Source organism: Astyanax mexicanus, chromosome 21 (assembly GCF_023375975.1).
Source record: "Astyanax mexicanus isolate ESR-SI-001 chromosome 21, AstMex3_surface, whole genome shotgun sequence".
Taxonomy (NCBI): Eukaryota; Metazoa; Chordata; class Actinopteri; order Characiformes; family Acestrorhamphidae; genus Astyanax; species Astyanax mexicanus.
The window spans coordinates 18,506,930-18,533,173 of record NC_064428.1 but is presented as its reverse complement, the minus strand read 5'-3'; the positions used below and the strand labels follow the sequence as shown (position 1 = coordinate 18,533,173).

General features: G+C 37.5%; 1 protein-coding gene across 1 annotated transcript in view; it reads right to left on the bottom strand.

Annotated features, from left to right (window-relative positions):
• The window catches only part of abcb6a (ATP-binding cassette, sub-family B (MDR/TAP), member 6a), a 28,700-nt gene that overhangs the window by 1,059 nt on the left and 1,397 nt on the right, over positions 1-26,244 (bottom strand). Inside the window, exons 2-20 of the mRNA XM_007233709.4 lie at positions 25,411-25,955; positions 20,891-21,031; positions 19,828-20,017; positions 19,414-19,506; positions 18,936-19,128; positions 17,606-17,727; positions 13,847-13,956; positions 13,571-13,636; positions 11,656-11,781; positions 9,549-9,625; positions 9,395-9,458; positions 9,228-9,313; positions 8,427-8,484; positions 7,703-7,807; positions 5,190-5,364; positions 4,961-5,073; positions 3,267-3,361; positions 3,093-3,161; positions 95-2,791 (exon numbers count right to left, since the gene is read on the bottom strand). Coding sequence (XP_007233771.2) covers positions 2,641-2,791; positions 3,093-3,161; positions 3,267-3,361; positions 4,961-5,073; positions 5,190-5,364; positions 7,703-7,807; positions 8,427-8,484; positions 9,228-9,313; positions 9,395-9,458; positions 9,549-9,625; positions 11,656-11,781; positions 13,571-13,636; positions 13,847-13,956; positions 17,606-17,727; positions 18,936-19,128; positions 19,414-19,506; positions 19,828-20,017; positions 20,891-21,031; positions 25,411-25,923 — 2,547 coding nt within the window. The 5' untranslated portion in view covers positions 25,924-25,955 and the 3' untranslated portion in view covers positions 95-2,640. The remainder of the gene's footprint in view (positions 1-94; positions 2,792-3,092; positions 3,162-3,266; positions 3,362-4,960; positions 5,074-5,189; positions 5,365-7,702; positions 7,808-8,426; positions 8,485-9,227; positions 9,314-9,394; positions 9,459-9,548; positions 9,626-11,655; positions 11,782-13,570; positions 13,637-13,846; positions 13,957-17,605; positions 17,728-18,935; positions 19,129-19,413; positions 19,507-19,827; positions 20,018-20,890; positions 21,032-25,410; positions 25,956-26,244) is intronic.

Sequence of the window (26,244 nt, the reverse complement as noted above, 5' to 3'; positions counted from 1 at the left end):
TGGACCTAAACAACAAGAAATAAAAAAAGAAACTGAAATAAACACAAACAACCTCATTCAGACTGTCATAAAAAATCAGCATTAATTGTTTAACAATCCTGTCAGAGATCAGAGACTTTCATATATTTATTTAATTTCCCTTCAAAACAGCCATTAAGGACAACCAAAACAAAAAAAAGAGGAAGAAAAAGACACTGGACATGCTGAAAGTCATGGGATAGCATTATGTAAACTGATTTTGAAATGTTCCCTCAGAGAACTGTAAAGTTGTGAGGTGCTAAATTCATCTTTAATACCCTTTATTTAATGTGAAACATTGAATGAACAGGTGTCCATATACTTTTGTTCATGTACTGTGAATAAATAACAAACGTCATTTATGGCTGATCTGAGTGGAAATTAAATAAAAACATTCTTTGCCCAGCAGTGTGCATCAGGAGAACTCAGTCCACACAACATAAATGATTGTATTGTTGTTTGTTTTCCCTTATAATATTAGTAATAAAATGATACACATGTACATGAAAGAAACATTTTTCCCTAGATAGAACCTACAACTTTTAATGCTATGCAGTGTTTCCTTTATGATTTTTTTTTCAGCAGCAGCTGCTATGCTAACAGACACAGCAGCTAGTCTCAGCAGGGTCTGAGTTGGTTAGCCGCTATGCTAAAAGCTGGTAGTGTTGGAGCCTCTATGTCAATAGACAGCAGCCTGGCTTGGCAGGGTTGGAGCCACAATGCTAACACAGACACTGAAGACAGGCTTGGCAGGCTTTAAGCAGCTTAGCCGTGATGCTAACAGCTGGGCCTGATATGCCTCTAAAGCCTCACTGCTCACAGACACAGAAGCCAGGGTTGCCAATGTTACAGTGTGTTAGCTGCGATGCTAACAGCTGAAATTTGGATTTGGTTTAGCCTCACTTTTAAGCTTGGCATGAGTTTAGCCATGGAGTGAAAAGCAAGCCTTCTGCTGTATTCTGTAGTTGCAATTTCTACCATTCTAAGAAATTCTGAAGCATTAGCAATATGTAGCAAAAACTGTCACTGCTGAGACATGATTTTAATTTTTGACAAGAATCCCTGGCTAAAGAGTAGTCAGTATAAAATTACTTAAAAAGTGCTGAAACACAAACTAAACCGGAGATTTGAGAGAAAAAAAAACGTACATTCAACCCGTCTAAGTTTTTCTCTTATTGCTCACAAAACCATGTGTCAACATTTTTTTAAATCTTTTTTCTATAGAGCACATATGTATTTAACAGTTTATCACCATGGACGGAAATGTTAAAACATTTACCAGTACTGTATATATTAAAAAAAAAAAAAAAAAAAAAAAAAAAAAAAAAAAAAGACCTTAAAAATAAATCCCTAATCATACAATAGAAATTAATGGCAAGAAGCTTAACTTGTTGAGTAAATGTTTAAAAACAAGAATACATAACTCAAATTCAAAACGTAACATTGTATATATGCACAATGAATAATTAGACATAAATAAAAGTACTGCTTTCATTCCTCAGTAGATTTTTTCCATCACTGGAAACCCGTTAGAGCTTAAAAACGCCCACTCATTTAAAAACAAATATAATAATAAAACATATTTTAAAAACCCACATATCAAACCTACAGATATATTTAATTAAACATTAAGGGCAGTTAAGCCTAGTCTTGGACTACACAGCATTCTGAATGGAGAACAGCCTGGGAAACTGACCCTAAAGGTTATAGCCTATTCAGAGAGTCAAAATATATGGACAGAAAAAAATACATATGTATATTAACAAGGGACTGACTTTTTGCATTTAATTTAAATGTTTGCAGTGCCGTTTACCCTAATGACTGGGAACATCTTATTTGCTGGTAAAAAAAAAAAGTTTTTCTATAAATTGTGTGAAACATAGATCTTGGTGCAAATATCTTGTGCCAATTAACAATGTTTTTTTTTTTTTAATGGGTGAAACAGATAAATGCAGCATATTCGTTTTATTAGGATCCTGCTCTATATTCTATTTGTATGGACAAAAAACAGGGGTGACCAATCAGTGCTCTGTTGTCATGGTTGTAGACCAAACACAGGAGCATTACAACAAAAGCAGAGCAACTTGTCCTGTTATATGTTAAACAACACGAGGACTATTAAAATAAGTAAGATAAAGAAAATGTATGGCAGATCTGAGCTGGAAAGCTAAGAAATTATGTTTAAATGTACTTTACACAGCTTTTAATGTGAGCTGATTTCTTAAGTGTGACTAGGAGTACACTAGTCTGTTTATGCCCAAAAGAACACAAAACTACAGGTGAAAAATTACAGAGCGGACAGGGAGAAGAGAAAAAGAGTGGGCGTTTAAAAAAGCTATAGGGAAAGTGTCACATTTAATATGAAGGTTCTACTAAAGCTGTATGATGAATCATCAGTTTTATCATTATTACATTAGTTCACAATTAACACACTATAAGAGCTGCATTGAAATTCATAACAACTAGGTTGTACTACATTAACGGTTTCATCCAATTTTTTGTCCAAAACATTTTGGTACGAATAGGCCATTGCCATTAGGGTCAAACAGACGATACCAGTGCAAAAATGTTTAAAATAAAACCTGCTGAGGCTTAACACCCATCTTTACTGTATGGAGACAGTCAGTGACCCCCAGAAGAAGCGGACGGCTGTAGTTTTTCAGACTTCACGTCTTTGACTTCAGTGTCAGAGGCTGAATCTGAGTCCTGGGCCTGCTGCTGCTTCAGCCACATGTCAGAGTAAAGCCCTCCCTTAGCCAGCAGCTCCTCATGTCTGCAACAGAACATATATTTTAGAGACAGATTCAGAATATAGAACCTGCCAACTTTATTAGAACCCAAAATACCATGTACTTCCACTAACTCGCAACTTCATTAGAAACACCTAACATACAGTACCTTGTGCTTCCATTCACTGGCCACTTTATGAGAAACACCTAATATAATGTATCTTGTGCTTCCACTCACTAGCCACTTTATTAGAAACCCCCTTTACTAGAATCCCAAACAAAAGTGGAATAGACAGATGATCCATTTTTTTTATACACCAGCGGTAAAGAAAAAAAACTCCTTACCCTCCTCTTTCTGCAATCTGTCCATCACGGATAACAAGGATCTGATCTGCTCCAATGATGGTTGATAACCTGCAGAAGAAACTACATTTACTGGCAAGCCGAAACAAAAGACGTGCAAACCAGTGTAAAGGGTCACTGATCTGAAATGTGTGGCGGTCATTAGGTGTCTCTTACCTGTGGGCCACCACTATAGTGGTCCTGTTGGCGCAGACTTTAGCCAGCGAGGCCTGGATGTTGCGCTCTGTCTGCGTATCCAGGGCAGAGGTGGCCTGTTGGATGTCATTAAAATGACAGTTAAAGCAGCACAGCTGTGAGAGAGCGCTACATGAACCATGATCCAATAAGAGATCAGAACTAATTCAGCTAATATGTTTTTTTTTTTTTGTTTATAGGCTAACGAGCTTCATGCCACCAAAACACACCAGTGTAAGCTTACTGTAAATAAACAAAAGTGCTTTACTCACTCAAATAAACTGTGTTTAATAAAAACAAATGTGTAGATTAATCCAGGACTCATCAGGACAACATAATATTTACAGCCAAAGTGCTAGGCTAGGCTACTGATAGCAAAATCTCCATGTAGTGCTGGGCGATATACCGGTTCATTTGGTACACCAGAGGTAAATTTAGAACTGTTTTGCATTTTTCTTATACCGCTATACCACTAGAGGTGCTGCGGAGTGTTGTGTAGAAGCACACAGTATAGAACAGCACTGCCAAAGAAGCACACAGCTCACTAGATAACAGTAGCCCCTGTGGAATGGATCCAGAGCTCGGAGAAACTCTCGTCCCCCATACAAGCCCAGAATCAGTCCTGGGGCATTTATTTAGCACAAGAGATACAACTTCCTAAAAATCTTTTCACAAGAGCAGCACCTATAGCCTTTTTAAATATATAAATACCATAGATTGAATGATAATTTTATTGCACACTGAACTGAATTTATTTGTTAACTGGAGAAAGGAGGGAATTGTGGCTGATTTTAATACTGTAATGCCTCTAATGCTTCAGAAAAACATTGTAAATTGATATTAAAGTGTGTCTTGTGCAGTAGAGCTTTTGAGAAATATCTCGTTTAAACACTTAAACATTGAGTATTTAGGTCCATTTAAACTGTTTAACTATTAAAATATTTAGTTTAGTAAAGGAAGCAGTGTTAAAGTTGGAGTATTTAAGGTCTTTTTTGTTTACATTTTTACATTCTTCAGCTGTTTTTCTGCTAATTTATTATCTGAGTCCTTCCTATATTGTGTAATTTTGTGGGACAAAGTAAACCCAATACTAATCAAAGCCTTAAATTAAAGCCATAGTGTTTTATATTATATGTACTCCTAAAAGTGCATTAAGTCACAGACTTATATAAAAGCCCAGTCATGCAAAAAAATAAAATAAATAAGATAAAATAAAAATACAGTGATACACCATGAACACGTCAGAATCTTGAAAAATACCCTGATATACATTTTTGGGCATACTGCCCTGCACTACCTCTTTAGGCAAAATCTAATATACTTTTTCCTTTCAATATTTCGACTATTTTTGTGTAATATTACAACTTTACTTTTCCTGGTAGACTGCTGTATTTTTTAACCAGCCATGTTGCAGCACTGTTTTTGGTACATAACATAATTTGTGTACATAGCCTATTTAATTAAAAGTTTCTGTGTATCATCTTTTTTTGTTAATATATCATGTTAAATAACGTAAACAACTGTGGCTTACAGTCAGGTGCGGTCTGTATATGTTCAAATTCTTTTTTCTTTTTAAAATTAGTGGGTTCATCTTACATTCAGGTGTGCTCAATAGCCTGGATATTATAGTACACACAGCCTATTTGGAAAGACAATGGAGGAAGTTCCTGTTTTACCTCATCCAGTAGGATAATCTGGGGGGCTTTAAGGATTGTGCGAGCAATGGCCACCCTCTGCTTCTCTCCTCCGCTCAGTTTTAGACCCCTCTCGCCAACTTGAGTGGTGTATCCTTTAAAAAAAAAAAAAAAAAAAAAAACATACCTGATTACAACACCAACACTTGTACACAACTGTTACCAACTGTGCTTCTCTGTGTTTTATAGAACACCCATATGAGATACTTACCTTCAGGGAAGGACAGAATCCTCTCATGAATGTCAGCGGCCATGGCTGCCTCCTCCACTTCCTCGTCGGTGGCAGAGACTCTGCCGTAGCGGACGTTTTCACGGATGTTGTCGTTGAACAGGACAGTGTCCTGAGGGACGACCCCGATGTGTGCCCTCAAGGAGTCCTGCTTGACCTGAGGTAGATGCAACACATCAAAGCACCAGCAGTTAAGGCCAACATTCAGAACAGTACACATCCAGCAGAGGTTCTGGATTTGTGCCCTGGATTTTCTGCCTGGTCCACACTCTAACGATGTTTTCACACTAGGCAACCCGTGCACGGACGGAACAGTGTCCTTGCTAGGCCTGCCTGAGCCTGACCCGCCCCATAAAGTGTCATTATGAGCCTGAGCCAGATTTAAACCCAACATAGTAAGTAAAGCATTAAAACTAAGCTTTTTAAAATCCTTTTGGGGCTGTTTGAATAAGCAAAATCTGTTCAGAATAATGTTATTTAACATTGCAACACTGAAGAAGCATAGACCTTTTATTTAAGAAAAATATTCACACAGCGCTGCAAGTCATGTGCGTAATTCTGACAAGTAGCGGAGCTCACGTGTGCACCCAGAGCTGCATGATTATTACATTCCAACTTGTGTACCTTTGTTTAAATCAGTGTAATTTGTTAATTTGCTATATTGTGATTATTTTATATAAAGCAATGGCGTGATAAAAATAGTATTAAAAAACAGACGCCTACGTCACAGACTATTTTCTTGAGCCCGAAAAGGATAAATTCCCATGGTATAATGCTGTCAATAAAATAATCAGCCAACCTAATGTTGGCTAATAGCATTACCCACTAACCCTGCTAAGCTCTTTCGCCGTTCAGAGGTGAGTTTATTGGTCTGTAGTCTGCGTGTTTACCGTGTGAAAACAAACTTCGTGGGACAAACCACCATCTAATATTGCCATTGCCTACTCAAATCTAAGCTTAATGGAAACACACAGAAGCGCTTTACTTACCCAAATTACAGTTTTTAGGAGAGAAATCTGTGTAGATTAATATTCAGTGCTCGTTTGATGTTAAAAGAAAACGTTTTTGTTTAGGAATTACAGGTTTTACTTACCTAATTTAGCTTAGCTTTACAGCTGAATTTGAAGGAAAACATGGAGACACCCTTGTTACTTACTAGTGTCGCATAATGCACCTTATAATCAAGTGCGACTTATGTGTAAGAGCAGACCAAAAAATAAATGTTTATTGAAAGTGCGCCTTATTGTGCAAAAAAATACAGTACTTGCAGGCTTTATGTGGTGATTTGTGACCCTTTATGCCCCAGGGCTGAAAAAACCATGACTGCGTAAAACAGTTAGCATCGCAGCTAACATGCTTCAACACTGACAAGGCCAGCTGCTGTGTCTGTTAGCAACTTGGCTAACCCAATATTCTAGGATTCATACTGCATAATCAGAATATTGTATAATGTGCAATTCTCTTTATAATTTTGTGAGGCTTTAGAGCAGGGGTCTCAAACTCATTTTTGCCGAGGGCCACATTGGCATATTGGCTGTCCTCTGAGGGCCAGATGTAACTTATAAATATAAGAAAATGTAACCAGATGTAATACAAAATGAATGTAATTACTCCTTAATGTTAAATAACTCTCAATATACTATTTATTCAATCAAATATTACAGTTGCATGGAAAAATGGTTGCTTGTTGCTCTATTAACATAAATCCTTTTAATTTATAAGTTATATTAACTTTGATCAAAACGTTTGATACTGAAATAAGGCTTAATAAATATAAAATCAAAAATTGTGAGCTTTGACAGATTTAGCATTTCCTCAGATTTAGCAGTTCCTCATCCAACCACTAGTCGGAGCTGCAGCTGCAGCACCACAAGCCCGCAGTCTTTGCTTAGTCAGAGCTGCAGCCCAGCCACGGGCTACAGGGCTCAGCTGAGCCAGTCTGGAGCGTTTTTAAAAATTTGTAAGTTCTTCTGTGTATGAAATAAAATAACCCCACTAACCGGATAATACAGCTCTCTACAGTTCATCTTTCAGCCCAAGCAGCTAACAGCAGCAGGTTAGAGCAGCGTCACGGAGGCACTGCTCGGATTACATTATAAACAGGTCAGTTAGCGCGCTGCTAACCTCAGGATGTTTATAACTACGGAGTTTAGTGGACACACCACGGCAGCAAGGTTAGACTGTTGAAGGCTACTGAAGACTACTAAAGCAGGCAACGCAGCGTAAGCAAAAAAAAAAACAAAAACCACACACACACCAAAATACAAGTTAAGATAAAATATGAAAACGAACATAATAAAGCATAAATAATTAAATTGAATTGCGGGCCAGATGTATGTTTATTTTGTTAACCCGTGAGGGGCCGTATGAAACCGCGTCGCGGGCCGCATGTGGCCCGCGGGCCGCTACTTTGAGACCCCTGCTTTAGAGCAACTCGTAAATAACAAATCATACTGAGATTTTCAGCTTGTACCTGTCTAGGCCCCAGATCTTACCTTGGCAATGTCTTGTCCATCAATGCGGATGCAACCACCCTGAACATCATAGAACCGGAAGAGCAGTCGAATGATGGTGCTCTTCCCAGAGCCTGACTGGCCAACCTGCGGATATTTACAAATAAACCAGGGATAACAATGTGAATGAACTCACAAAGTTTGCGGGACAAAAGGAGAACCACATTGAAAGTCTCCTTGAAATGTTAATAACCTTAAACGTCTTGCATTCAGAAAGGCAAACGTTAGGGCTGTATATTGGCAGGAACATTTTAATAAGATGTGTATCCAGGGGTTATGATTCAATATACAGCTCTGGAAAAAAAAGACAACTTAAAAATGTGTGTTTGTTTTTTCCAAATTAAAAATCTCTAAAATATAAATCAAGAGAAAGATGGATGATCACAAGCCATCAAACCAAGCTGAACTGCTTGAATTTTTGCTCCAGGAGTGGCATAAAGTTATACAAAAGCAGTGTGTAAGACTGGTGGAGGAGAACATGCCAAGATGCATGAAAACTGTGATAAAAAGCCAGGTTTTATTCGACCAAATACTGATTTCTGAACTCGTAAGCTGCATGATCAGATTTCGAACCAGTGATCTCCTGATCATAGCGGCATAGTGGCAGGGGCTTTAGAATGCTGGACCACTCCGCGCATTCAAATTCTTGAGTATTTCTGCAACAATGAACTATGAATATTTGTACAAAAATGTTTGTTTTACTCACAAGTGCAACAGTCTGGCCTGGCAGGACGGTGAAAGAGACGTCCTTCAGAATCTCCTTCCTATCAGGATAGAAAAGTCATATCTGAATATCTACTTATTAAGCCACACTCACTTCAAAGAGTTTCTTTCTTCCCCATTTGTGTTAGAATTTTCAGTCAATTACATATCACGATTTATATCTAAGCTTACTGTAAATAAACGGAAGCACTTTATTCACCCAAATAAACAGTTTTTAGGAGAGAAATCTTGTAGATTAACATCCAGCGCTCATTTGACTGTTTTTTATAACTGCAGTTTTGTTTACTTAGCTTAGGCGACACCCCTGTTCCTTACTAGTGTTTCATAATGCACCTTATAATCCACTGCACCTTATGTATGAAAATAGACATTCATTTACAGTGTGCCTTATCATCCTCTGCGCCTTATAGTGCGAAAAATATGTTAAAAGCCTCACAAGTATCTGATGCATTTGCTTCACAAGAGTTTCATAACTAATTTATTCCCTAGGTAAGGATTCACATATTGCTGCCATCTTAGGAGCTTGCCTTGAAGACACAGATATAATATGTCAAGGCCAGCAGTATTGGCATATCTAAAATCTGGATTTTTCTCTGGATACTATTAGGAACCTCTACAACTCTACATGCCGATACGTCTTGCATCTTATGTTACACATGCATTACACACATACGACTTGATAAATATGACCAAGAGTTGCCAATATCAGTCTGAGTGCAGCCATTTTCGCAACCATTTTTTTTTTTTTTAATAAATGCATATGGACAAAGTAGTGAATATTCACCCTTCAGTGTAGCTGAAGAAGACATTCTCGAACTCAATCCTCCCTTGCCTGTAGTTCAGGTTTCCCGCGTTCACGTCATCTTTTACCTGAACCCAGACCAGAAACACTTAGTAGTCAGAAAATGCTGCAAACAGCACCTCTGTGAGGCAACAAGCTGTTTACATTACCTCCTGTTCCTCTGTGAAGAGCTGGAACATGTTCTCCATGTCAATGAAAGACCTCTGGATCACCCTGTGGAGGAAGAGGGACACGTCTTCCTCTTTTTCTGACTGACTGACAAATAAAAAACAAAAAAAATTACGAACCAAACAAACGTTTTACCTGTAGTACGTTCCAAACCAGTTGAGTGGTGTGTAAAGCTGGAGGATGTACGTTCCGAACAGAACATAATCTCCCACCTGCAGGAACATCAACATTAAGTAAGTAAAGATCATTTCTGATGTTACTGCATTAGTCATTTCACAGCAAATAATTGCACAGCAAATCAAATAGAACTTGTTCTGTCAAATTATGGATTATTTAAATAAAAAAATGTAACATGCAATATAGTAATTTTAGAGGGGTTTTTTTGTTTGTTTTTTTTAGTAGGATCGCTATTAGACCTGTCACAATATCCATGTTTTTTATACACAATATATTTTCTCAAGAATTAAGATAAATAGTTTTATCGTGATTTTTTAAGTCCACTTAGGCCTGTAATGCTATCTAGCACAGGTTTTGACCTTAGGCTTTGCATTTGAACAGAAGTTGATGTCTGTTTATGTCTGTTTATCCCAGCAGTGTGAAAGACTACAACAGCAGTAAATCTGTACTGTGTGGGTATGAGTGCATGTGTTGACATAGTTGACGATTAACAAATTTGATTATAAAAATGTGTCAACTCCAAATTTCAGTCAAGATTAGCTATATGGATCTCTTTAGAAGGACTGTAGACTTGTCTACACGACTAGAGCTAAATTACAACAAGAAGGTGGTACTCCTGTGAGAGGTTCCTAATAAAGGTTTCTAATATCAGCTATGGACAAACTATGAAGGACAATCTGTCTAGCTTTAAAACATGACAAAAATATGTTTAATACATTTTTATTTTTACCTGGAGCTGAAGCGGAGCATTAAAAACAAAAGAAAGCCATTAGAAATCTTAAGAAAGAAGGGACGAGCAATGATATAGTGCAAGTTTCCCATAGAACATTTAGAGCTCTTTAATTTTAACTGTGAAAGAACCCTTTACGGTAATAAAAGAAACCTTTTTAATAGAAAAAAATATGAAGGTTCCTTAAAGCAAGGATTTTAGCGATCTATAGCGCACCTGTCAATTGCGCTATGAACACTCACTGTTGGATTTAGGGCGTGTCTGTGTGTCTTTGGTATTTTGAGGGCGCAAAAAATACACCTTGCACAGCTTGATGTTTTCATCAATGACTTCTCATTAATATATAATCAACTTGTCTTTACGATTAAAAAAATTCCAAAGCAAATATCCTATATTTTGTAATGACCATAATTTTTACAATTTGTCAATTTTACATTCATTTTTCTAGAAGTTATACTGCTGAGAGGGACAGGTTCCTGAGTTTCAAATGTTCAATGGTCTTGGCTCTTAAGTCAAATGCTAAACACAGTGATCACAGTGTTGTTACCTGGTACTGTGATATTATGAGGGATATTATGAGGTGTGCCTCGAAACGAGCAAAAGTCTCAAACTAATTCTCTTCATTAATCATGGGTGTGTTTTGGACGTAACGTGAAATAAACCAATCGCTGTGCCAATTGTCATTCCCTTTAAGAGGCAGCTGTGCTCTGACATTGGCACGTTCGTATCTTAACAGTGCGGTGCTTTGTGTATCTCAGCAGAGGAAACTGACCTGCTTGTTCCACCCTCTGTCAAGACACACCAGCAGCTCATTATTTTATTCTTTATTTGTTTACTGTTGTGTTAAAAGTCAGGTTTGTGCTCTGGAGAGCTTGTCTGTGTGTGTTAAACAAGTAGGGGTGTACACGTGCAGCATGTATGGCGCACCTACATAAATTAACTGTATGTATGGCACACCTAACAATTAATGATTGACAGTTGTCTAGGTTTATTTCAGTCAGTGGCACACCTGTGATTTCTGTGCCCAAAATAAAAACATGCCAGAAATTTACCGGAACACACCTCACTTCCAGACCACCACGCCCATCAGTGTAGATTTATTTCTAAACTCTGAGGCCATTTTTAACTGCGTGGCGGGCACAAAGCACGAAAATAGACTGTTGACGGGGTGTAAGGTAGGAATAAACATTTTAACGTGCCTTGCACAGGGTGAACAACAGGGCCCAAAGTGTTCCTCCACAGTTTCAAATTGAAGATCCACTAAAAGATCCGTAAAGAACTTACACTTGAAACACTTTTAATGTGCACTGTTAAAAGTATGTGTCTATAAAGTACCTCGAATTTGCCCTCTGTGACAAAGTAAGCACAAAGCAGTGAGCCGGCCAGCAGACCCGAGCCGATGATCAGATTCTGCGTCTGGTTTAACAAAGCCAGCGAGGCGTTGGTCTTCCACTCCAACAGCTGTCCAGAGACCACAGGAGAACAACATAAATACAACAAATACAATTAAGGTAAAAAATAACACACCTTAAAAATAATCTTTGTAGCCCACATCATTCTTTATTTTTCCTTGTCTTATATACGCTACAGGGCAGTTTGTAAAACATGGATTCTAGTCTTGGACGACACGCAATTTTGAATTTTTGAGATTTTACCGGTATATCGAAAAGATAATATAGTCCAGGCCTAGGGTTAATCCCGGTCTGTGAAACTGCCCCTATACGGACTAAAGCAGGGGTGTCCAAACTTTTCTTGTTGTTGGCCAGATGGAGAAATATATGTGCAGTCACAGGCCACAGACTTATAATGACTTATAACAAATAATGAAATATACTACTTATAATAATACATTTTCTTGATTACCATCATTTACACACCATTTTACTTGCGTTACTATCTTTATCTATCTTTGAAAGTGTTATGTAGACTAAGATTTTTCAAATTGATGTTTCGTTTCATAATGTCTCTTAATATGATTCTCCTTTATTATGGCAACTGATTCCTGACATATTAAACATTAAAAAATAGTAATTGTTCCAATGTGCCTGAAATCTTCTGCATTCGGTGTCTATTTCCTGTTTGTTTGGACTTGCCATGTTCTCCCAAAAGCTCATTAATGAAGGCATGATGAAGGAAGGAAAGGAGATGGAGCGTTTTAGATGGGGTTTATGTGATAGCATCTAGCGTTCAAACTTTTAATCTCACGTTATAAAAACCTGCTTAATTGCGGGCCAACTTTCAATCTATTCCAAAAAAAGGAAAGGGGCCACAAATGACCCACAGGCCGTAGTCTGGACACCCCTGGACTAAAGTAAAGGGATACATGTTCACTAATTTCTTCTTCTGTCATGAGATAAATGGCATTCAAAATTAGTTCACTCGGCTTTTGTGAAGTTAAGATTTTTTATTTTTATTTCCTTCACTCCAGAGAAGTTATCCACAGCTCAGTGGGTGTTCACAAACTTTCAGGTATATAGTGTATCTTTAGATTCAATTGTCAGTCAGTGGTGACCATTAGGGGAAAGCACCACATGCAATTATGGTAGAGTACTAAAACTGGGCATAGTTTTCATCAATTACTTCTTATTAACATACAGCTCTGGAAAAAATTAAGATTTTTAATAAGAAAAGTTTTATTATATAAGCTACAGACAACATTTCTCCCAAATTCCAAATAAAAATATTGTCATTAAGAGCATTTATTTGCAGTAAATGAGAAATGACAACAACAAAAAAGATGCAGAGCTTTCAGACCTCAAATAATGTTAAGAAAACTTGTCATATTCATACGGTTTTAAGAGCTCAGAAATTAATATTGGTGGAATCATCGTGATTTTAAATCACAGTTTTAATGCACCTTGGATCATGTTCTCCTCCACCAGTCTTACACACTGCTTTTGGATAACTTTAGGCCGCTCCTAGTGCAGAAATTCAAGCAGTTCAGCTTGGTTTGATGGCTTGTGATCATCCAGCTTTCTCTTGATTATATTCCAGAGGTTTTCAATTTGGTAAAATCAAAGAAATTCATAATTTAAGTGATATCTCTTTTTATCAGAGCTGTATATTTACACTGTTGATTAAAAAAAAATCCACAGTAAGTATCCTATACTTTGTCTTGACCATAATTTTTATATTATACTTAGTATTCTAGGAATTATACTGTTGAGAGGGACAGATTCCTGAGCTTCAAGTGTTTCATGCTGTCTGCTGTTAAACCAAATGCTAAACACAGTGATCACAGTGTTTTTACCTGGTACTTCTGGATTGCTTCCTCAAAGCGTCCTACTTCATAACTCTCTGCGTTGTAGTATTTCACCTGGTGATAACAGAGTCATTTACAACATAGCATTACACAACATCAGGGAATATCATAAACGTAAATTAGGGGTGTGTACTATGTAAGAATTGCAATATCGTTATCGTGATGACACAATTTGCCTTGATCCAGATAATATGGATATGAAAATCTGTGTCCAACAATTTTTTTTTTTGAAGATTTATTTCAAAAAAGATGTTTATACAATACCGTCTCAAAGTTTAGCAGGGAGTCCACTGCTTTGGCCTTGGCGTTGTTATCATGAGTGTTCATGTCTCGCCTGTACTTGGTCCTCCATTCAGTGATTATAATGGTAAGAGCTTAGACAACAAAAACAAACATCAATCAATTAATAAATAATGGTGTCTATGGTGTCCCATACACCCTAAAAAGTGCACAAAACAGATTAGATTTTATTTACAATTAAATGTAGTGTACATAATGTCCAATGTCCAGGAAATGTACAGTGTTTGTGTACAGGCGCATGCCACAAAATAGAATATAATTGAAAACTTACTTTATTTCAGTAATTCAGTTCAAATGTGAAACTCATGTGTTATATAGATGTATTCAGGGTTTTTACACTTTTTAACATTATTTTTCCATGCCATCAAGGCAAAATTTTATGACCATATGATTTTTAAAACAGCAGAGATGCAGACATGGACAATAAAATCAATGATCAACTAAAACTATAATTTAAATTAATTATAGTAGGCCTAAATGAATCTGACACACAATCTTTAACAATAAAATTCTAAGAGCTCCGTATCGGTACATGGGTATCGGATATTGACTTAATTCGACAAATCGGATATCAGCTTGAGCTGGATAATAAACCCGCCGTAACTTAAATGCGAAACTCATCACTGATTCGGATTCCAGTTTAACAGTTTACCCTGAACCCCCAGCAGCTTCAGTCTGCGGCTGACTGAGTAACGTTAAACCTTAGCTGTTTCTCTACAAAAAGTCAATTATCTGTAGAGTTTTAAATTTGGAATCGCCGAACAAAAGAACGGTACACGTAAAATCAACGTCCGAGAGGTGAACAGATTAACACCAGCGGTCTGTTAGCCTAGCCTAGCACTGAACTGACAGCAGCTGCATTCTAGTGTTATAAAGCTATTAACTACAGACTGGAGTGAACTATAGTCATAATTCACATATCCTATAAAACCACAGCATCTACAAACACTAACCAGCACAAACACACCCATCTGTTATTAAAAAAACAGTCATTAATTTAGTACGGAAAGTTACAGTTAGCATCGCCAGTTAGCCGTTAGCCATCTCTATTAAGATCTGCAGTCTGTTAGCCTAGCTAGTAAATGCATTTCGGCACTGTGAACTTAATAAATAACTATCTTAACCCTTTCCAGACGACGGACGCGCGGGCGCGTCAAACGCAGCGTTGCTGGGTGTTTCTATAAATAGATTTGCAATAATACGGCACAGAAACACAGTTCAAACATTTCCTGAATCAACAGAGTCCGCCCTTTTATGATATCCAATCCTGAGTCTGTACGTCACTCAGGTCCGGATTTATATGCCTTTTAGACGAGCAATACGGTCCGCCTCTCTTGTGTGACTGGTGGATTCGCGTGTCTATCACCAGCCTCTCATCTGCGACTGGTGGATTCATGTGTCTGTCACCAGCCTCTCATCTATAATTGGTGGATTCATGTGTCTGTCATCTCTGTTGGTTGTGTAAAACTGACCAATAGGCTTTCAGAAAATCACAAAAAACCCTCCCACACATGATTACATCAGTCTGAGTCATATAGAAAGACACGTGGGGGCGGGGTGTAAACAGTTCACCGCGGCTCAAGTTACAGCAGCGTTAGAGAAGCAGCGGTTTTAGGTAGAAGTGCATCAGCGGCTTTGATTCTTATAATGAGGAAAAATATAGAACCGATCAGGATCCAACTGAAGATCTGTGAGTGTATTTAGTGTATTTATAAAACTGTCACTCATTAGGGATGTTTTGTTATGTGAGTTCGCGAGCTAGCGAGCTAAATGCTGCTGCCGTATGTAGAGAAAGGATCTTTGGGGAAACGCAGGGCTGATAGAGAAGCTGGAATCTCTCTCTCTCTCCCTCTCCCATACACACACGCGAACACACACACTCACACACTCTCTCTTTCACACACACACACACACACACACACACATACCGACACTCTCTCTCTCTCTCTCTCTCTCTCTCTCTCTCTCTCTCTCTCTCTCTCTCTCACTCACTCACTCACTCACTCATGCACACACACAGTAAACACTGAAGCTAGTTAGGTTTCTATAGTCATGATCTGACAAAATTGATTAGTACACAGTAAATATTTACTTTGCTATTGGAAAATTCATTTTCTACCCATTAGTAAATATTTATTGTATAAAGTTTTTCTTTCTTTTAGTAAAAGTAAGCTTCACTTACAAATTGCATACAAATAAACATTTTATGACCACTGATGGATTGTGCCATATATATCATACTGTTATGTTCAAATTAGACTTTGTTGTATTTAGTTTTATTCTTAATTTTTATTTGTGTGTGTAGTGAATGCAAAACACTGGTAGTCTGTTTAGGTGTAAAGTGAAGTGTAGTGAAATAAAAGAGAGTAAATCCACCGTCTCTTCAGGTGGGCTCTTCTGCATTCCACTTAGGTGAGTGGGAGAAAGGGAAACTTAGTTAGCTTTTATATGTGAAAGTAGGCATTTTCTAATGAACAGACAATGTTTTTTAATACAGTAAAGTAAACATTTACTAATGAACAGTGATTTTTTTTATGTTTATGTCCAAGTTTATGGCTGTTTGCTGTTGTGTCAAGTAGAATGGCAACATGCTACTGAATAAACGTTTTTACAAAAAAATAATTTTATATCTTTATTTTACATTTATATATTATTTTATATATAGTTAACTACTGATGTGAAGCTAAGACTTTAGTAAATCAATTTCAAGCACCAAAACATTTTATCCACACGAGTAAAATATATTTTTAACATTATATAGGAATAATTTTTAAATCGGATTTCACATTTTTGAGGTTTAGGGCCACATAATCTCTTCATACATCCTCCAGGCCACTTATTCCCTTATTATTGAGATAGTTGAGATTATTCTGAACATTTTGATATAAAATATGTGGGTATTATTTTAAATGAAAGTGCCTTTAAAGGCAAAATTAAGAAAATATCCAAAAATCGGGATTATTCCCCTAGTCTGGAAAGGGTTAAGTAAACTACACCCATAATCCACATCTAATATCAAACCACAGATCCAACCAGCACTAAGAAATCAACCTGTTAATTAATTAATTCAGCTCGGAAATACAGCATCGCCGGTTAGCCGTTAGCTATTGCAACTAATCCTCTACAAAAAGTGTATCGTCCCATCACTACTTGTTATATAGTATTCTACTTTTCTGAAATACTGATTTTTGGGGTTTCGTTGGCTGTAAGCCATAATCAATTAAATAAATAAATGTTTAAAATAGATCACTCTGTGTAATACATCTATACAATATATGAGTTTCACAAATTTGACCTGAATTACTGAAATAAAGTCAGTTTTCAATGGTATTCTAATTTTCTGAAATGTACCTGTAAACACTGCAATATATATATATATATATATATATATATATATATATATATATATATATATATATATATATATATATATATATATATATATTGTTGCCTGTCTATGCTCTCTTAAATTACAGGAAATAAACATGCCAGTATTATAAGATGCTTCCATGTTATGTCCACATAATGTATCGAGTTTGATACAGTTAAACTGCTTTTCATTATTTTTTAATATTTCTCCAATCCTGATCATAGGGCTTGTTTGGTATTATAGCTGTTTTTTGTATTTCTGAGATAGTCAATCCTAATCCTTGTTATCTATTGTGTGGTTAGTAAGAGTAAAATGCAGGAACAGGAGCTGCTGAGCTTACGGAAGATACTCACTGAGATAAAGGGCCATGCAGACGAAGGTGATGAGACCAAACCAGGCATTGAAGTAGGAGATGAAGTAGATGATGGCTATGACTATGTCAGCTATGGTGGGGAAGATGCTAAACACGATGTAGCTGTGAACAAAGAATATAAATTAGTACAAAAATATGAATATTTCCCCATTTTAGCATTACAGTTTACATTTCAAAAACAATTCTCAAATATCCAGTACAGTCAATGCTACACATTCTTTTTGTTCAATTTTACACAATCGTTTATAGGCTTATAAACTATAATCTTTTTGGCTGGTCAAACTGAGAGGCAAAGCCAATTAGAATCTTCCTTTATGGGAAGGGGTGGGGCAACAGACAGTTAAAACTAGCCCTCCCATTTAGACTGATCAAACTCAGAGACAGAACCAATCAGAAACCTATTTTAGGGAGGGGCAGGATAACAGACAATTTAATTTATGCTCTTAATCTGAGCCTCACCCCAAGCATTTTAATGCATGCATGTATTGACAATGTGCAAATGACAAACTTGGAAAATGTGGCTAAAATCAGTTAGGGCTAAGACAATGTCAAAAACAGAGAGTGAGACAGTGACATTGGGCCATGAGCCTGAGCCTGAAACAATTCAGGATATCAGTGACGTCCACCAGGATTACACTGAAGAAGACACATTGGAGATAGCTCTGAGTGAGTAAAACAAGCAATCACATGACATGATACACTACATACAAAAAAGCAACAACCATATAGAACCCCACTGCAACCAATTAACAATATCATAAAAACCTAGGAACCACCTTACATCTGCCAAACGATGATCTAGAAACAGTATACAAAGTTACTGCATGGCAACCATTATAAATTTCCATAGAATCAGAAATTAAGAGTCCTTTTGAGACAACATCTGCAGAAGCTGAGGAGAATGTAACTGGCCAGCTGATGCAGATTAACACAGATGACAACAAGACTGAACCTCTGGGTGAGTAGTAAATCATATAAATCAATATACTATGATAACCTAACAATTGCTTAGTAACGAACACTTTTGCAACAAACTCGTAGTTAACGTAACGTGACGCCAACACCATAGCAACAACCTAGCAACCGCATTAGAACTGTCTAGCAATGAATCATCAACCTGATCAACAATAATCAGTAGGCTCTGTAGGCATCAGTAGGAGTCAGTTGGTTTTGTAGGCATCAGTAGGAGTCTGTATGTAAAACACCACTAAGGCCACCAAGGCAAATAGCGCTAGGTTAAAAGCTATCACTAGCATTTTACCACTCAACAATTGTGTAACAGAACTGCAATTGGAACAAATCTGGCATACCTGAGCAGGCTGTCGACAGAGGAGGTCCCGCGGTCGATGCTGCGAATGACTTCACCGGTGCGGCGTCCCAGGTGCCAGCGCAGGGACAGTGCGTGCAGGTGGGCAAACAGACGCACCTGAACCACACGACTGGTGTACTGTTGCACACGAATCCACAGGAAGGATCGCATGTTGCTGATGAAGCCAGAGGAACCTGATAGAAGGACAGATTAGACCAATATCTCATTCACTAGTTTACAGAAGTCATGAAGCTGAAGCTAGGTCTAGCATGAAATCTCCAAGGTGACTAATGAGCTGACAGGCATCACTACCCAAGAAATTCAAATAAATTAGAAAAACAATCCAAAAGCAATCTTTCTTCAGAAACCAAATATGTCTTTATCGATTTACTACATTTTGGAATTAAATTCTGTCCTGTAATTACATGAGCAACTGTTCAATTCTCAAAAAACCATCACACACACAAACACACACTTACCAGCTCCACCACCCTGCAGAAACTTGAGCAGGACGTAGACACACACTGTAACGGAGACAGTTTTCCAGGCACTCCCGCCAGTGAGCTGGTTCACTGCACATAAGAAATAATGAAAGAGTGAGAATGCTTAAAAACATAAAAAAATAAAATAATGCATCACCATCAGGTATGCAGATATGTTAAATAGTAAGGTATCTGCACGTGTCCATTATTGGAATCTGTTCCCATCGGTTTGCAGCTCCAGCAAAATTAAGCTTGGAGTGTTTCAAGTGTTTCAAATCTGGTCAATTTGGAGTCCTGACCAGATATCTATCCTGCGCCTGACCCAAACCCACTTCTACTGCAACAATAGAATATTATATATATATAGAATATTATAGAATAGAATAAAATGTAGCTTAACTAAAACGTCACCTATGTTCTTATAGTAGATGGGCACAAAAACGTTGATGGCACGCTCCACCCCAAGCAGGCAGAGGCAGAGAATGACCAGCAGCTGCAGGAAAACACTTCCACTGGGCCACATGTAAGGCACCAGCAGACGCACCTTCTTCCTAAAGTCCCGCCATGCTGACTGGGTTTGTGGAGCACCACCTAGCAGAGGCTGAAGCAACAACACAAATATAACGGTATCAGTGCAAACGCTATACAGATAACTAGTATCCAAAAACAGTAGTTTCTAATAAAATTGTTTGTGTTCCTTTTAAATTTTGGGTTGTTTTTTTTTTCTTTTCATTTTTTAATTCAATTTACAATGCCAATTACACAACCCACTCATTAGGACTCCCCCAATAACTAGTGACTCCCCAACACCAGGAGGCTGAAGACTAGCACATGCCTCCACCTCTTTTCGAGCTACTGCTTATTGCAGCATTGCCGAGTAGCATCACAGTGCATTTGGAGGAAAGCACTTCGACTCAGTTTTGATACATCAGCTCACAGCTGCCTTTTGCTGATCGACATCAAGCTTTGGAGAGGGCAAGACCAATTGTGCCCTCTCAGGGCTCAGGCAGCTACATGAACAGAATTCGAACCGGCGATCTTCTGTTTCTAATAAAAGTAAGCAGTGAATGGAATCACACCACAAATGTTTCAAATAAATGGGCCAGTGTGTGAAAGTACAAAGTAGACATTACCAATAGAGCAGCCAGAGAATAGACATACAAAAAAGGTGTTTCTAATAAAGTGGCCACTGAGTGGATATACAGGATAAGTGTTTCTAATACAGTGGTCAGTGCATAGAAGCACAAAACAGGGGTTTCTAATAAAGTGGTCAGTGAATGAAATCATAAGATGGGTGTTTCTAATAAAGTGGCCAGTAAGTGAACATACAAGGTAGTTGTTTCTAATAAAGTGGTCAGAGAGTGGAAGCAGTGTTGGAGTTACATAATTTATAAAACTACAAAACATTTGTTTAAGACTGCATACGGCAATATACACGAAACACACACGCACAAAGACACACAAAGACACACACCTGTCCGCCATTTTCCACATCACGCTCATCTTCGTTGATAAGGAGCATATATGGGCGTCGTGGCAACCCTGGAGCCTTAAGGCCTATGAAGAACAGCAACCCAGAGCTGAAGTACCGGACCATCCAGAGCACAAACGCCACCTAAAATCATAAACGAATAAAGCCAAAAACACAAGGTCAGAGGTCATTGAGAGTGTATATCTCTATATAACAAAAAAGAAAACCCCAAATAAACACAAGCTCAGTGGTCAGTGGTTAACTCTTTATAACATTAGAGTAAATCCAACCAATCATAAAGTCAGTGAGTGTGTATAACTGTAACTAACTCTATGATTATTTGGGTTTATTCTAATTTAGTATAGTTAGTGATCAGTAAGAGTTTTTAGCTGTAATTAACTCTATACAATATTAGAATTAACCCAAATAATCATAAAGTTGGTGTTCAGTGAGAGCATATAACTGTAATTAATGCTATTAAACTAGAATAAAACCAAATAAACATGGAGTCAGTGGTCAGTGAGTGTGTCTACCTGTAATTATCTCTATTTAACATTGGAACAAATGGGATAAATGTGTATAACTGTAATAACTCTAAAATCATTTTTACAAATATAGTGGTCAGTAAGAATGTATACTTGTAAAACTTTATATAACATTAGCATAAATATTTTACCAACTCAATCATTGCGGTGAGAGGGTGATGATTTTTTTTAAGACACACATTTGGATGTTCTGAAATTGCCTAAAAACTTTACCATGACCAGGGTGGATAGCTTAAGCTTTATCTGAGCTAAATATGGACAAAATATGTTAGATATTAATTAAAATTAGAGCTGAACATTAAATTTATAGATTTTATATTATGATAAATTTTCTTATCATATTGACAATATGTTTTAACAAGAGCATCAAGGATAACATCAGTACATAAAGAACACTGACTGAACTTTACACCTCATTACAGAGAGTTTATCCTGGTTAATTAGAATATTTGTAGCATTTTCCTTTATTATGCATGAAAGTGTTTGAATAGCAGAAGCTGCCGTTGCTGATGCATTATTGTGATCTAATATTTTACTATTATATACACCAAGGGCAGTTGGAATATTGTTCATATCTAACTTGGAAATATATTGCCTTTACCAAAATGAAAAAATATTTTGTGATTTAAAGTGAGGCCATATTGTTCAGCGTTAAGTGAAACTAATATTATTAATTACTAAAGATACAGTGAGTGTCTTCAATCCCTTAAAACTGGGTTATCCTAACATAACAGGATGGAAAGGAAATCATTGGACACGGTTAATAGCTTGATATTTTTGATAAAAATAGCTAAATTAATAACTGAAATGCCTTCATTATTTAACAGAATCATGCAGCACTGAGGACATGGCTCAAAAAAGGTACTTTAAAAGTGAAGGTTAACACTGCCCTATTTGTGTAATAAAGTTTTCATTTAGAGTAAATATACATTACACGAATATTGACTGAAAAACTCAAGTCTCTCGACATACAGAATGGCTGATCATCACAGTGGTTCACCACAAACCAGCATGTTTTGAAACCTAACTCATTCCTGCTCAGTGGAAGCACTTGTGTAAACCAGCTGTAGAACTGCTGTGTCATCGAGAGGAGGAGCCTGCTGAGGGGACCTGCTGCCTGATTGGTCAAAGCTTAAGAAGTCTGAGAGCGGTCAGAAAGAGTGAAGGAATGCAGTCAGACTTGACCATGAATCAGCAACTTTCACAAGAGTCAAACACAGTCACCTTCAGAACGATGGACAAAGATAAGCTGAAAAGCCTGTGGAAAGACTTGTTCACAGTAGAGTTTGAATGAAAGACATCTATAGTGTTTTTGCACCTGGTTCATCACAGATCTGTTTGAAAAGCTCTGAGGTTTGTAAAGCTACGGAGGGCAGAGGGATGAATACAAGGTTTTCCCAGTGTATTTACTGTATTTTTGGCACTATAAGGTGCACTAAAAATCCTTTAATTTTCCCAAAAATCGTCAGAGCGCCTTATAATCTGGTGTACATTATCTACGAATTTTATCAGAATGTATTGTTATGGTAAAATGTAAGTGTAAAAAGAACAAAAATGTAAATTTCTTGGGATTAAAAAGTCAGGATCCAGTATGCCTTAAAAGCTGGCTACCAGTCTCGAACATCAACTGGGAACATGTTTTTCACAGTCCTCCATACAGAATTTTTTCAGAGGTGTGATGCCCGATCTCTTTCCAGCTGCTGCCAGAGTGTCTGTATGTTAGTTTGTAAAGAATGAACCAGTAGTCCTTGTAGAACTGTTAGAACTAAAGATAGGAAAGCAGGTCGCAGTTCTCGCCTCGCCTCGGAAAACTTACAGAGTCTGGTTTGAGCTTAAACGAGCTCCGGCACAGACACGAGAGCACCGCTATTCCTCCTATTACACCTCAATGCAGCGCAAACTGTAATTTTACTTCTTTAAAAATATTAAAAATCAAGGAAATCCTACCTAGTGGGGCTTTAAGCACCCTCTGATGCAATTAAGAATTCATCTGGACCTATGATGGAAATATTATGGTTAAATGATTACTTTGTACTGTTCAAATAAAAAAAAAATTAAATAAACAAAAATCAAGTTCTTTGCTATTTTTAGTACAACAATCTTTTTATTAATGGATCTGGTGTAAAGGCTTTTATTATAAAGCCCACAATAGTGGATTAGCCATTTCTAACTGGTGATGCTAACTAATTTTTAAGCAGGATTATTCAGTCACTTTTGATTACAGATAGAAGGCACTGTGCTGGTTAGATCAGTGGGTTCTGTAGTTTTATATGATATGTAAATTATGTCTATATTTTATTGAAGTCCTTTATCTTATTGAGTTGTGGAGCTCAAAATACCAGCAGGCAGGTGTTAACTCAATGCTGGCTTAAAGCAGCCAGGATTAATAAGGCTTTACTAGGTTTGGAGCCCAATGGTAGCTTTTTTCCAATCTAAAGAAGGGGCTATGAAACCTTGTTACATATTATTGCAGGGCAATGCTACTATATTCAGTGCTCCTCTTTACTCAGCTATTAATAACAGAGTTCAACATGTGGGTCACGTGTGCTCTAGCTTAAACTCAGAGCATAGAACAAGTTTTAAGGACAAACAGCAATGCAAAGTCATGCTGTATTATGCTGCATCATGCCATATCATGACTTTTCTGTGTTTGCTTTTGTTCAGGTGCACTTCCTCTGCTATAAATCAGTGTTGGCTACACCATGATAAAAGGTCATGAAGGACATTTTACAAAATATTAGGCATGACAGTCCATGAGGCACCTTGTTTCTTAGGGCCTAATTTAACAGATTGTTTCACAGAATATTTTATCTAATCTTACTGCTAGAGAAGTCTCAGCTGTGCTGTCGGGAATATAGAAGGTTCTGATGGAATCAGTCCTAGTAGAAAAACTCATGCTCAGAAAGCTCACTTCCAAAAAACTAAAACTAGTTCATAAAAACATTGTTAATCATAAGCGTCTTATTGGGTTTATAAATGCCACTGTGCTTAAACCCAATTATTGCCATTGACACTAATTCTCAAAGCATTAGGAAAAATAGAAAACCACTTCAGTTGTGTACTACACCAAGTGGTGGGCAATATGATGATATTTTTTATCTTATTGTAATAATTTTATTTATTTATTTATTTTTTTTTTACATTATTTCTTTCTATATTTTTTAAAAATTACAAAAAAAAAAAAAAGTTAGTGATAGGCCTACAAAAAAACATGCGGGAACATTTTCTCCACTTATTGGTCAGACCTGTCTGAGATGGGAGCAAGAAAGTAAATTCAGAAAAAAGATCCTGTGTTCTGGACTAACACAAATTTATGTGCTAATTATTATGGAGCAATGGTAGCGATGACATTTATTCAGTTGTGTTTTTAATATATTTTTGAAATATCTGCATTGTAGATTAATAATAAAATGACATACAACTATGAATCATATTTCAAACATGTGGAATATTTAGTAAAGAAAAAAAAAAGTGTTGAACCACAATATGTTTAATATTTAAGATTTCTCTTGTAGGCACCTCTTGCTTAGATGACAGCTTGGCACATCTTGACATTTTCTTAGTCAGCTTTATGAGGTAGAGTCACCTGGAATGGCTTTCAGTTAACAGCTGTGCTGAACATGTCAAGAGTTAATTAGTTGAATTTTTAGCCTTGTAATGTGTTTGAGAGCATCAGTTGTGCAGTCGCAAAGAATGGAAGACCAAAAGTTACCTCTGTTATATTGGATAAGTTATCAGAGATACCAGCCTCATAAACTGCAAGTTAACAGCTTCCCAGATAAGAGTACCTGAATGCTTCACAGAGTTTTTTTGGTTTGTTTGTTTGTTTAAGTTACTACATGATTCTTTATGTGTTCCTTCGTAGTCTGGATGATTTTGGCATTGGTTTACAATGTAGGAAAAATAGGGTGAAATTAGAACCACCTCCCCTTTACAAAATGCCCCACAGTAAGTTACAATAGATTCTCCATCACCCACCTGTTGCTCTGTGTTCTCCAGCCCCCACCACCACTGAGGGCTAATCCAGGACACAAAGGCTAAGTTCTCGGCTGCGAACGCCAGCGCCCAGTACAGAAGCAGCACAACGCTGTGCCCTCTCGTCCGCTCCCTCACCAGCACCCTCCTGCGCTCCAGCCTGAGTGAAGCACAGGCCCAGATCCACCCAAGAGCCGTCAGACAGCCATAAAGCAGCACATATCCATAGAGTCCATCCAGCGCTGCCTTGACTGCTGTCCAGACCACGGCCTGGACCACCAGCAGCGCTGAGAGGACCATCTGCAGACCGTAGAGGCGAGAGCGCGGCACGTACTTCGGCTCCATCGTTGTACCATAACGCCCGTAGCACACACCGTGGAGCGCACCCAAGACGAGGGCAAGGCTTAACAGGACAGATGGGATCAGGGTAAAGAAGAAGCAAGGAGTCAGGCCACCCTCCACCCACACGCGGTGCATTGAGACCCCCGCCTCGCAGTAGCTCTGTAGCCCCACCATGGCAGCAGGTGATGTCCTCGTCACGAGAGTGGCTGAGGGAACAAGGAAGAGTTGGGTGTTGAAACAGTAGGCTACAGAATAGGCAAGATATAGCCAAAACTTATATCACAACATGCACACTATAGTTCTTAATTCTGGTTGATATATATGATAAGATATAACAGATGAATAATAAAAAATACACAAAAAACTGCGAAGAATGACAACAATGAATTTTTGCACAAGCAAACATCTGAAAAATAAAAGTCCTAAATTATGGAATGCGCCCAGTAATGAATGTCAGTCAGTGACATGACAGATGGTATATTTATAGTATACAGT